The 12426-nt window shown below is 42.6% G+C and overlaps 2 protein-coding genes across 5 annotated transcripts; one reads left to right on the top strand and one right to left on the bottom strand.

The window, feature by feature from the left end:
- Positions 1 to 293: 293 nt before the first annotated feature.
- Positions 294 to 4087, top strand: atp6v1e1a (ATPase H+ transporting V1 subunit E1a). Its single transcript, XM_060060887.1, has 9 exons — positions 294 to 503; positions 914 to 979; positions 1076 to 1185; positions 1615 to 1681; positions 2264 to 2353; positions 2736 to 2804; positions 2889 to 2983; positions 3219 to 3306; positions 3726 to 4087. The coding sequence occupies exons 1-9, from the start codon at positions 471 to 473 to the stop codon at positions 3786 to 3788; spliced, it is 681 nt and encodes a 226-aa protein (XP_059916870.1). The 5' UTR covers positions 294 to 470; the 3' UTR covers positions 3789 to 4087.
- Positions 4088 to 4093: 6 nt separating this feature from the next.
- slc25a18 (solute carrier family 25 member 18) lies at positions 4094 to 11713 on the bottom strand. Of its 4 annotated transcripts, XM_060060885.1 has the most exons (12): positions 11389 to 11713; positions 10956 to 11037; positions 9853 to 9975; positions 8637 to 9007; positions 8276 to 8398; positions 7649 to 7704; positions 7309 to 7399; positions 7000 to 7115; positions 6582 to 6756; positions 5935 to 6113; positions 5714 to 5789; positions 4094 to 5621 (listed from the first exon to the last, which is right to left on the bottom strand). In XM_060060885.1, the coding sequence occupies exons 4-12, from the start codon at positions 8654 to 8656 to the stop codon at positions 5477 to 5479; spliced, it is 981 nt and encodes a 326-aa protein (XP_059916868.1). In that variant the 5' UTR covers positions 8657 to 9007; positions 9853 to 9975; positions 10956 to 11037; positions 11389 to 11713; the 3' UTR covers positions 4094 to 5476. The 4 variants fall into 4 exon arrangements, with proteins under 4 accessions (XP_059916868.1, XP_059916867.1, XP_059916869.1 ...); XM_060060884.1 differs by lacking the exons at positions 10956 to 11037; positions 11389 to 11713 and adding an exon at positions 10163 to 10342 and having other exon boundaries at positions 8637 to 9011; positions 9733 to 9975; XM_060060886.1 differs by lacking the exons at positions 10956 to 11037; positions 11389 to 11713 and adding an exon at positions 10163 to 10342 and having other exon boundaries at positions 8637 to 9011; positions 9744 to 9975.
- Positions 11714 to 12426: the final 713 nt, after the last annotated feature.

Here is a 12426-nt window from a genome sequence, read left to right as displayed (position 1 = left end):
GGAATTTAGTCCGCATTACACAAGGGGCACTTTGTTGTAATGAAGATAACAAGAAGATAGCGATTATAAACATACAATGTTAATTGGATTTAGATTAAATAATTATTGCTAAGTTTTCATATAAAAAATACAACATCAAAGCAAGAAGAGCACAGGTCCACTATTTAGCCATCAAAAAAACCTCCTAAAATTGAACGTCATTAGAAAATCATGTCTCTAATTAACTGTTAATATTAATAATATAAACTATAATTTATATAAAGACGGCAATCAAAAACAGAAGTGACGCTGCTCAGTAGCGTCCCGCCCCATCTGGGGTCAGCTGACTGGTAGAAACTCGGTCAGGTGGTGTCAAAACCACGCAAAGAAGGAACTAAAGGGTACTTAGGAAAGTTATTGGTTAGCTTTATTGTGTTTATTTGTACAGAATTATTCGCTAGATTAATAATACAAATTTTAGATCATCAGCAATGGCGCTCAGCGATGCCGATGTCCAGAAACAGGTAATGTTAATCCAACATTTGTCATGTCAGCTTGGTGAGCTAACTTCTGCTAACTTTGTTGAACCATCTATGATTAAGTTAACTATTCAGCGTCTTGCTCACCAAAGTAGTTCTAACTTGGACATCGCACCTTGTGCTTTTGTATGCCCACGATATGACAACATGATTGTACGAAAACTGAAAACCTAGTGAAGTTATAAAAGCTAATGTGCTAAAAGTTGATACTCCTACAAGAATTACTTGTACTTCAATGTATTCATTGATCTCGGTGTCACTTACTTGCAAAATAAACACTGTTGTGCCGCAACATTTACTTATATACATATTCATAAAACTTGAGGTTCGTCGAAACTCTGTTTGTACTTGTGCAATGAGTTTATTATTCACTAACATTGCATAACTTTTGGCAGATCAAGCATATGATGGCCTTCATTGAACAGGAGGCCAATGAGAAAGCAGAAGAAATTGATGCAAAGGTATATTCAGATGCTTATACTCAATATTTTATCAAGAATATTTTCAGGCTAAGTGATCAACATAACATGCTATCCCTGTTCCCAATGATTTTTCAGGCGGAGGAAGAGTTCAACATAGAGAAAGGTCGTTTAGTGCAGACACAAAGGGTGAAAATCATGGAATTCTATGAGAAAAAGGAAAAGCAGATTGAACAGCACAAGAAAATGTAAGATCTAGGTGTTTTACAGGATATAGAGAACAGAAAATGGGACTCAATTGGTTTTGATGCTAAATTTTGGTTGGCAAATATGTAGGCTGAAAAGATCTATTGATATAACATACTATATCAATATAAAGGCTTATATTGATATGTTAAAAAAAAACGGCATGCTGTTTTGTTTCGCTATAATGTGAATTGCCTTCTGAAATAATGTGTACAATACATTATGATATATGCAATACTCAAGTACAGTTTAACTAAAATACAATAAAAAATAACTTTATTACAACCTCCTTGAACGGGAATTAAACAACAAGTACAACTACCCTTGCAGTCCTTTTAAATCCAGCTTGCTTTGGAGTGGATGCAGTGTGTTTGACCAATGCTAATCATTTGTATTCATACAAATGGTAATTGTTCCCTGATGGATAACAGCCAGATGTCCAATCTGCTGAACCAGTCGCGGCTGAAGGTGCTCAAGGCTCGGGATGACATGATCGTGGTCAGTGGTCATTCTCTCCGCCACACCCGAAGTACCGGGCTACACTCGCATAGGAAACATTTTTCTTTACCAGACCTACACATTTTAAATATTAATTGTTCAAAATACCCATATTTGTATCCTCCGGTTTGATGTATTGCATGTTACTATGCACACCTCAGACCTAAGATTTGCATTTGGGTGTCGCATATTTTGTGTTTTGTTTGTTGTAAATGCCATGAATATGTGTTCTCCAGCCCGTGGCAAAGTCTGACACTTTCCTGCCTGCAGGTGGAGCTAATGCACATGACTGAAACAGGCTTATGATGTCATCCATTCTTACAGCTATTCTCCTGTAGTCTGTTGTTTAGAGGAATACATAGTGGTAGGATGTATGTATGTAGTATTTGGTTGGCTGAAAGGTTAAATGGTTTGATTTTATGTTGAGTTTCTCTAACCGCTGATGACAATCAAAGTGCTTTGACAACTGGTGTCTCACACATTCAGGCTGACTAACGGCGTAGTGACCTATGCAATGCCATACCACACACAGGTTCAGTCCATGGAGCATAGCCAGTCAGTATTATTGTTGGTTAATTGCAGGATTTGTTGAACGAGGCCCGCCAGAGACTTGGAGATATTTCCCAAGACCCTGCCAGATACTCTGCGTTGTTGGAGGGTTTGATCTTGCAGGTAAATTGCCCTGTCTGCTTTTCCATTCTAAACTTGTATGTGGGGTTACAACAGTATGTGTTATAGTGGAAGATGCTGTAGATTGGCTGATATTAATGTAAGACCAGTGTTGTAAACAAAATGCTTTCCAATATCATAGATATTGATATTGGATTTATTGTGTGTGTGTGTGTGTGTGTGTGTGTGTGTGTGTGTGTGTGTGTGTGTGTGTGTGTGTGTGTGTGTGTGTGTGTGTGTGTGTGTGTGTGTGTGTGTGTGTGTGTGTGTGTGTGTGTGTGTGTGTGTGTGTGTGTGTGATATTTCCAAACATTAGAGATTCATTACAGCGTGAAAGCCGACCGAGTCTTAACTTTTTACTGCATGTGTGCAACACCTTTTCCAGGGCTTCTATCAGTTACTAGAGCCTAAAGTGACGGTCCGATGCCGACAACAGGACGTAGAGATGGTACAGGTGAGAGGGTAAATAATCGGGTGCTAACCAACTGGGATGCAGTACTGTTTAAAGAAGACACTTACAGTTCTATGACTTCAACAGGCTGCCATTGACAAAGACATAATCGTTTATAAAGACAGGGTGAAGAGCAACATTGTCGTCAGAATCGACCAGAACCGATTTCTTGCATCGGACATGTAAGTCTACACAGAGGAATCCCACTGTAGTGAATCATAGCAAACCTAGCAGCCCAATTCATAGACCCAACTTAAGGCTGATGTTTGCTTATTTTGTTCTTGAACTGTCTCTCTGTGTGTGTGTGTGTGTGTGTGTGTGTGTGTGTGTGTGTGTGTGTGTGTGTGTGTGTGTGTGTGTGTGTGTGTGTGTGTGTGTGTGTGTGTGTGTGTGTGTGTGTGTGTGTGTGTGGAACAGCTGCGGAGGTGTGGAAGTGTACAATGACAACGGAAAGATCAAGGTGGCAAACACTCTGGAGAGCAGGCTGGACCTCATGGCCCAACAGGTAGAGCTGTTCACCACTAATGTATAACGTACCATAACCAGTGAACCTCTGGCGTGTAGCTGTGTTTAACCACTGTAATGTATAACGTACCATAACCAGTGAACCTCTGGCGTGTAGCTGTGTTTAACCACTGTAATGTATAACGTACCATAACCAGTGAACCTCTGGCGTGTAGCTGTGTTTAACCACTGTAATGTATAACGTACCATAACCAGTGAACCTCTGGCGTGTAGCTGTGTTTAACCACTGTAATGTATAACGTACCATAACCAGTGAACCTCTGGCGTGTAGCTGTGTTTAACCACTGTAATGTATAACGTACCATAACCAGTGAACCTCTGGCGTGTAGCTGTGTTTAACCACTGTAATGTATAACGTACCATAACCAGTTTAACTCTGGCTTGTTGCCCTTTTTACAGATGATGCCTGAAGTCAGAAAATCACTGTTCGGTCCTAACCCTAACCGTAAATTCCTGGACTAAATGGATACACTAGTAGTGGGAGGACATGAGGAGGCTGTAACTGTGTGAAAAGTTGCCATTGTTGGTCAGGAGCCCCCATTACACTCACTGCAGTGCTAAGGCTGGATATTCAGGTATCTCTTGTGTGCCATTGACATTGTTTTGTATTGAATAGATTTGTGCCCCAGAAGTGTCCTTATGAAATTAGTGTTTTTGTGAATGTCAATGCATATGGTCCTCTCTTGAATACAAAATGTATTTTACCAAAGTGGTCAAGCACTTGATATGTATGCCAAAATAATAAATAATTGACAACTGAACATGAATTGACAAGATCTATTTTATTTACAACCTGTAAACAACACATTCATCTAAATGTGAACTATATTGTCTAAATACTATTATCTATTATAGGTACTTTAGCCTCATTAGAAAGGTAGAAAAAAAGATTTTAGTTCCTCCTAGTGGATTTATGTAGACCAAACACTTGCCAGGAAAAGATGCCATCATTCTAGGTCGGCTGTCAAATGTCATTGTCCTTAAAAACTTGAACAAAATCTACAAATCAATTCCATTCCTGGGTTAGGTTTTCATTTCCATCCCTTTCTCACTCGCCCTCCGAACCCAGCAAGTCTCATTACCCCGCTGATGGAGTTGAGGTCTGAGTGAGCTGAGAAATTACAGTTGCAGAGTATCTCCCTGGACCAGAAGTAAAAGGACGTGGGACTGTTGACCCTTAGGAGAATTGTAAAACCCTTAAGAGGAGGTGGGGAGGCCCATTTCACAAGGGTCTTTAATTTCCGGCAAGTAGATGCAACCATGATAGGATATTATGTGCAGACGTTTAATTTGGGCTAGAGACTTTCAGCTAAGATAAGGCTTCATTGCATATATTACTGTTCTATAAATTCTTCAGGTAAAGTACTTGGCGTAAAATATATATAAAAACAAAAAAGAGTAATACCGAGCAATAAATCCAGCATGGCTTGAAGTTCTTCGGACCTCCAGAAGAGGAAGTTAAGGCCACGAGAGAGTGGCCCAGCACTCTAACCTGAGGCCTACAGACCGTAAGAAGCATGTGGGGATGTACAGGACACACACCAGGCTTAAAGCATTATCAGCAGATTATCCAAAGACTTTGAAGTCACGGGCAGGCATCGCCTCTCCATTGAGGAGAGCCAAGATTACAACTTTAAACTTGCGGCTGTGGGGGAGTAATGCATGATGGGGGCGGAAGTAGGCTAAGCCCCTTCGTTAGGCAAAGAAACGTTTGAGGCGATTGCTATTCGGACTTCAGCCGTACTCTCCAATCGGCATATACAAACCTAAGAAAACATCGGATTTTCATTACATGCAAACAAGGAAGTGGTCAATTACATTGTGGCATTCAGTCAGACTGAATTATCTCTGAGGGGAAATACCAGCCCTAGATATTACCCTGGAAGTACCCGGGACGACTAGGGAAATAACTACCCGTTTATCCACGCACACAAGAACCTGGCGGACCTTTGAAACCTTGTTGAACATTAAACATTAAAGAGTGGACCATTGGTCTACATATTAGTCAAGAGATGTCCTCCTGTTATCTCTCATTTCCCATTTTGGGTAGCTACCTGTCCATCGTGTGCATCGTTCACTGCTGTTTATTCACAACGTGTAAGTAATAACATTTAGTGGAAGAGAAATGCCATGGCCCTTGCAAAAGGGCTTTAGACGCCCAGCGACTCCAGCACCGCCTCGCCAACACCAAGGAAGTATATGCCCTGTGCGATGCCGAAGAGAGGGGCGATGACCAGCGCACGGCACGTCGCCCCCTTCAGGAACGCAGAGGGGCCCTCACGGCTGATGATGCGTCTGTACAACACACGGGCAGGAGGTGGACAGTCAGGAGGCAAAGATACACACGACACAACGTAGAGGGCCACAGCATTATGTGTTGTCCTCACCTTATACAATCAAGGATCCCTCTGTAGCTGTCCTCACCCTCTCCCTTCTGCAAGGTCTGCAGACGAGTCTTTATGACTAAAGCAACATGGAAAACCACATGTCACTTCAATCAGGTGGGAGTATGGAGATTAGACCAAAACCCATTGTAGCAGGGTTTGAGGCTAGCAGTGGCAAGAGGACATTCCTATCCCTCTTTATGTCTCTCCCTTTTTGTACTTACCATCCAATGGCGTCACGGCTACAGCTGCCACTGACCCCGCAATGCAACCTGACAGGAACGACTGCAAGAAGGGTGCTCGCTCGTTCCCATTACCCTGGCAACTAGCGCCCACCCCTCTTGGGCCCAGCGCATTTAGGTTGGCGAACAGCGGGAAGTAGATCATGGAGAAAGGGACATCCCTGGAAGCACACGAACGTGAGGCAAAGTCAGTTGGAAGGGAACCAAGCAGGCCCAGAGAAAAATGTGAAGCCGTCGAGGAAGAAGAGGGCAACAGATGAATCGCTGAGGTTTATTGGGAGAGAGAGAAAGTGCAGCATGCTTCAGGCAACAGACATAGCTGCAGGAAATCTATTGATACATTAGTACTGATAAACAAAGTCCCATTGCTGGCATGACAAAGGTTATACAATCCTCAATGAATAAGTTAAAATGAAGTTCAATCCGAACAAACCAAATTTGGCCCACAGAAAGTATATTGTTGACTTTGTCCATTTTATGTTTTATTTTTGTTAGTTCTCAGTAGAATGCTTTGAGCATATGGAGAACGGTTGAGTATTATTTTCAGTTTAAAGAAGAAAGGAGGACAGGCAGACAGACAGGCAGCAGGTGAGGAGGCAGACAGGCAGGCAGCAGGCGGGCAGGCAGACCTGAATAGTGTGGCCCAGGCACCTCTGTAGAGGCCAGCGAGCCCTTGGGTCCTCAGTAGGTCCAGGGTGATGCTGGTGGCAGAGGTCCGAAAGGCAGGCCGGGCAGGGGGGGCAGCCACCAGCGATGGGCCAGGGGCCCCGGCCTGGGCCGGAGTAGGGGCCGGCCTCTGGGCAGCTAAAGAACACATCAGATGCTAGTCATGTGCTCGCTCACCCATTGCACTTAAAATGTGGCCAGAGATGTAAAGATTTCAGTTTGTCACCTCTTTTTAAATAGAGGAAAACAATTAGGAGCCATGATCTTCTGATTACCCTCTCAATTCTTATTCTTTCCAAGTATTTTGACAGATCTGAGCTTTTACACACACGTGAGATTGCAATTCACTGGAAATATATGTGTTCGGAGTGCCAGGCTTACCCAGCCTTCCTGCGTCCTGCAGCTGGATTTTAAGCATTTCCATGGGCGTGGTGACGACAACCTGACAGGTGCCAGCCCCACACCCTGCCACCATCTCCCCCCATAGAGGAAGCTTTCTGGGGAGGGACGAAATATACAGATATAGTGGACTCAATATATTGAATACTAACAACTTTTTGAGGCATATATAGTCGGGATAAACATAGAAATTACGTTAGATTCAAATACATTTTTAAATTGACAATTCGGCCTGAGTTGAACTGCATGTGTATGTGATTTTGTAAAGCTTGGGGACCAAAGAAGAACTACCCGTCCTTCGAGAGCTTCTGTCTGAAGATGTCATTGGCTGCCAATTTGATGGCTTTTTCTGGAGTGACAAGGGTGAGATTCACTGCAGCGCCTGTAGTGGGTCATCACAACGGATTGAAGTGACATGCGCGGCAGCTTGCACTAAGACACATGATCACAACACCCAACAACACGGCAACATATGGTTTGCCAGCCTGGGAAGCTAGGGTCAATGTAAACTAGTGGCTATAAAAAGACCCAAGCCCGGAAGAAGAAGGGACAAGTTTAGGTGGACACATTAAGGTAATTATAAAGGATGGGGGCTTGTTGATGTGAGGATCATGGAATGGAAAACAAATACCTCGATAACATCCGAAATAGCCTTCTGACCGCACGGTCTTAGCCAAGCAATCCAGCCTTCAAAACACAAGAGAAGGGTTGTTGTTGTTTTTATAAATAGCCATATTCTGAGCCTGGTGTATAAGACAAATTAGACATAGCAATTTAAACTTTTGGAAAAAATATGCAAGCTACACTGATTGTTAATAAAAGCTTTGTGTGATATAAAATAGTGATATTAGCTGTGATAACAACTTTAATACTAAGGAGGATATTAAATGAATATGTCTTATCACTAGTGTAGAAAAAATAGACAGATAAAACATAACGGTATGAAATACCTAGGTGGTTTATACAAAGACTCCTATACTTTGAAAGGGTTTGTATGGGTTAGCTGCCCCATCCTTCAAGGTTAATCGATGGAGGGCACATAATTGAAACATTTTTAGAGTACTGTTACTACAAAAACCACACACGCTTTTTTGTTTGCGTAGAAAAGGACCAAGCAAGAGGCATCCGGTGATCCTCTGGTAGGATAAGCCCTAATCAAATATCTCCTAAACAGTACCTAGTACGGGTGTTTTCCAACACCCTACACTTTATATACACATCATTCACGTGATATGATTTAATCGGGAGCCCAACTCACAATCCTTTGTAGACTTGGGCACCCTGCTGGTTCTGGAGGCGTGTTTTGGCCAGGTCAATCGGAAACACACAAGTCACACCAACAAGCCCGGCAACGCCCCCATTAATCAGCTTAGCAGGGAGGCTGTAAGAATACCAACATACAGACACACACAAACACAACCACATGGATACATGCAAAACAATGCACCTGCTGTGGAACACGGTATGCAAATGTTGAGGACATTGGCCATGGATTAATAAAACAACATCAATGAAGACACAAAGGTTCATACCACACATGTAAACAAACACACAACCAAAGAAACAAACTCATTTGATGACTTTTTCTACGGCTTCATTACGAGGGACTTGGACCTCACCTGACTCTCTTGTCGGCCATCCTGCCTGGGGCTGGGCTCTGTTCCTCTTCTCTTGTCTGAACCGTTACTTCCTTCCTTTTCCTCACCCGCCTTTCCTGATTCCTTTGGGTTGGCACGCGGCCTAAGGTGATACTGCCCCTTATTAGAGCCAAATCCTGGGCTGCTCTCTCAGCATGTAGCACGCCACGAATGTCGCTCACTGCACTTTTGATGTAACAAAAGTTAGGCTGGGCATGCTCCTTCCTGGAGTTGCACTGATGGAGCCCTTTTTTCCGTTGAGATGTGGTTCCAACCTCTAATGATAGACATGTGTATTCCACCCAGCCTTTCTGCTCTGCTGTGTCTCACGCCAAATCCCGGTCCCTCGGCAGCTGCCTGAAAAGACAGTATCTGTTAATACACATGAAAGATGATCCTATTCAACCCAAGGGATAGAGTTAACAAAGGCATTGTGTGGGCAAGGTTAGTGGGTTAGAGGGGGTTGTACCTTCCACAGATTGACTGAATAGAAGTTTGCACTCTCTGTTTGACCGCTCATTTGAAAAATCGATCATGAATATCAGCCTAAACATCCAACATGCTTATTCATAAACTAATGAAAAGTAGAATATTTTAAGAGTGCCACACTGAAGCCAAACATTCTTAAATCTCTCTAATCTGCCCGCTAAATGGATAAGTCCATTTGATTTACCGAACAGGGGAGTAACTGAAAGATGACAGGGTCACTGCTTTTATTTTACACTGTTTGAATTCCACCATTTACAAAATAACTGAAAGAGCTATTTTAAATGAAGAAGTTTTACAAGACCCTATTTTCTTTTGGTTCATGCTGAGCCCCCCGTAGCTTGTGGTCTACCTCAAGGAGAATGCTTTAAATGATAACAATGCCGTGCAACCCTGTTGTGAAATGAGAACACTCAGAGTCTATGCACGTCCCGCATTCTTTTCCATTCTTTCTCACTCCTTAGTGCCCAAGGATTAGTAATTAATCCCACTTTTAACCTCTACACCTCATTTCCCCTTTGTTTATTGAAACTGTAAACTGTAAACTGTAAATGCTTTCTCCCTTTCGAAAAGTACAGAAGGAATTACTCACGTTTTACTTACTCCTTCATCTCTTCACAGTTTGGACCACATCAAGATGACCTTCAGCCTTTTGAAGCTGTCATTTACTACAATTCTTTCATTACTACTATTTCGTCTTCCTTCGACCCACTTGCCTTTTCTCAGTCTTTGTCTTATCCAGGCTGGATCCTGGTCACATTCTGCACATGCCTCTCAGTGAGCCTCTTTCTGGGAAACTTTCTTTCAGCTCAGCTCCTTTCACGCACAAGAAGGCCTGCCAAAAAAAAAGACAAAACCGTTTCACCCTGAGCCAAAGTTGAGGTTGGTTCCCGAACCTCAACTTCCCCCAAACTCAGATAAAACAAACACACACACACACAGAGCTCCCCATGAGAGACAGTGCAGAAAACCCTTAAATTTCTCCCACAGGCTATAGTGGGGCATGGGGGGGGGAAACTTACCTCTGTGGGTGCATCCTGTAGGCAGGATCAAGCTGTCCACTCTCCTTTCCCTTCAACAATGTGTGCAGCACTGGTAGTCAAGCGAGAGCGATCTGAGCAAGCCAGCCGCCGCTCGGGGGCCGTTGCACAAACAGCAGCATTGTCCTCTCGCCTAAGCTCCTCCCTCTCCCGCTGATTCCCCCCGTTTGACACGGCCCAGCCTCATAGGTCTACGGCGCTAATACAACTCCACATTAACTCATGCCTGCACCTCAGCCACTGCCGCAGACATGGCCGGTACAAATGTGATGTAGTGTGACTTTTGTTATTTTATTCATCAACTTGCTGAGCCCCAGTGGCATTCTCGTTTGTTATTTATACCCATTCTAAGTAACTGATATTACATAATTCCCTGGAGTACCATACAATACAATATGGTTGAATGGGGTCTTAATGACCCAGTAGAGTCTTTTTGAGATAGAATGACCTTTGTTTTCATTGAGAGTTAATAGAGGCTATTTAAAGAGCAAAGGAGAAAGGTGCATGTGAACACAATGCACTGCCTTGCCAATATCTATTAACCAGCATTAGCCAATTGACTCATTTATTCATTCCGGTTGAGGGAAGCACAACTCATCCTGTGTCTCCTCAGCCGTGGCATCCTGGCAGAATATTACAGAATATTTTTCTTACATTTACATTCAGTCATTTAGCAGGGGTTTTTACCCAATGCAGCTTGGATAAAAACAGCATATCAGCCAAATCAGATAGCTACATCAATATCTCATGCTTCACAAACTGGTCGGGGTCCTACCAGGATGATGAACGCGTGTGTACGCCTTCATCCAGATGGAGGTGTCTAGAGGCATGCTGCAAACAGTGGTGACTGGTGCCGTCTGGGAAAAAAAAGAAAAGGCTGGGTAAGATAAATTAACCCCTACTGCAATATCACATGCTTTTGACTTCTGGCATAATAGTAAGCTAAGGAAATAGGGTTGAATCCAAATGTTGGGTCCATCTATGTGTGTATACTGAAGTGAGCATTAATCCTTGCTCTTGTTCATTATCCCCTTCTCATTTGTGAGACAGCTTGGATTACAAATAGTTACATGCCATGCCGTTTTCTTAATTTCCTTTCTTAGAATATCAAAAAGGTCAATTATAGACGACCATTAAGGAAAGCTTTATGAGAAAATAGAATTATATAGACATTGGAGGTTGGAACATGAACATGCTAGAAACCTCACCGCTTTCAGTGGAATTGGGCTCCTAAACGTCCAGAAATAAAAGTGATGGTTCCACTGTGATGGCTGTGTTTACTACACTGCCCAAGATAAAGGGGAGTGAGGACAACTAGTTAACGTGCTCTTTTTCTGAAAAAGGTGGCCGCAACGGTGAACAACTTTAACTTTGGCTAGGTCATTGGTGGTCTGGTTAGTTAAGAAAGAAGCAATGATGAAAACAGTGGCAACAGTGTTTTTGTATTGCTTCTGTTTGGAAAGCGTGACAAATTGCTTGTAATAAAATCCTAATGCGACGCTCCGAGGAGGAATAGACTCATGCCCCCGCCCTATCCCAAGACACACAGATGCAGTTTTCAGAGAGGACGCTAGGTGGAGCCCGAGCTTTGCTTATTTCTGTTTTTTTACAAAACACATTATATCTTATTTTGCAGTTCAATTTAACGTCAAACACCGGTTCCATTTACATTTTCTAAAGACCTAATTTAATTCTGCAATTTAAGTTGATACATTGAATAGGCTACGTAACATCACTACTCTCACCTTCCTCGGTAATAAGGACACACAAATTGATTAAGAAAAGAGATTTAAACCCGAAATGTTGCTTAATCCTCCAGAAAATCCAAGGAATCGATAAATCTACCTGAACCATATATCCATTAAGAACAGGGATCTTAGGCAAGTTTATTCCCTTAAATGGTCGCTGCACATTCAAGATTGTCATGACAACAAATGCGATCAATTAAATAACAGAAAGGCCTACTTTTAATTTTCATAGCATGGTGTACATTGACAATTTTAGGAACCTAGCTTCAAATCAATTCCGTTGCCGTGTACTTAAATATCCAGTCTAAATCACTGTCATACCTAACTTTGTCCCCTTGCGTTCTTATCTGAAGATGGAATGCCTGGCAGATGATACTGTAAATTATCGTTATTGAATACAGAGAGGGTGGGACTTCAGTGTCACGGGTTTAACGGAGGAGAGACTTTATAGGGATATCGGGATCCGTTATCTGTTTTGATATTGCGTCTTAAATGTTT

The sequence above is a fragment of the Gadus macrocephalus genome, chromosome 9 (assembly GCF_031168955.1).
Source record: "Gadus macrocephalus chromosome 9, ASM3116895v1".
Lineage (NCBI taxonomy): Eukaryota > Metazoa > Chordata > Actinopteri > Gadiformes > Gadidae > Gadus > Gadus macrocephalus.
Note: the sequence above shows the minus strand (reverse complement) of the source record. Positions and strands in the feature narration are given on the sequence as shown.

Bases quoted from the DNA above. Each gene is read 5' to 3' on its own strand.
- atp6v1e1a (XM_060060887.1), top strand. From the start codon at position 471: ATGGCGCTCAGCGATGCCGATGTCCAGAAACAG. The intron at 504-913 runs GTAATGTTAATC...AACTTTTGGCAG, and splicing joins ATGCCGATGTCCAGAAACAG to ATCAAGCATATGATGGCCTT. The intron at 2,805-2,888 runs GTGAGAGGGTAA...TGACTTCAACAG, and splicing joins AGGACGTAGAGATGGTACAG to GCTGCCATTGACAAAGACAT.
- slc25a18 (XM_060060885.1), bottom strand. From the start codon at position 8,656: ATGGCCGACAAGAGAGTCAG. The intron at 8,399-8,636 runs GTGAGGTCCAAG...GTATTCTTACAG, and splicing joins ATGGCCGACAAGAGAGTCAG to CCTCCCTGCTAAGCTGATTA. The intron at 6,114-6,581 runs GTCTGCCTGCCC...GTGTGCTTCCAG, and splicing joins GCCTGGGCCACACTATTCAG to GGATGTCCCTTTCTCCATGA.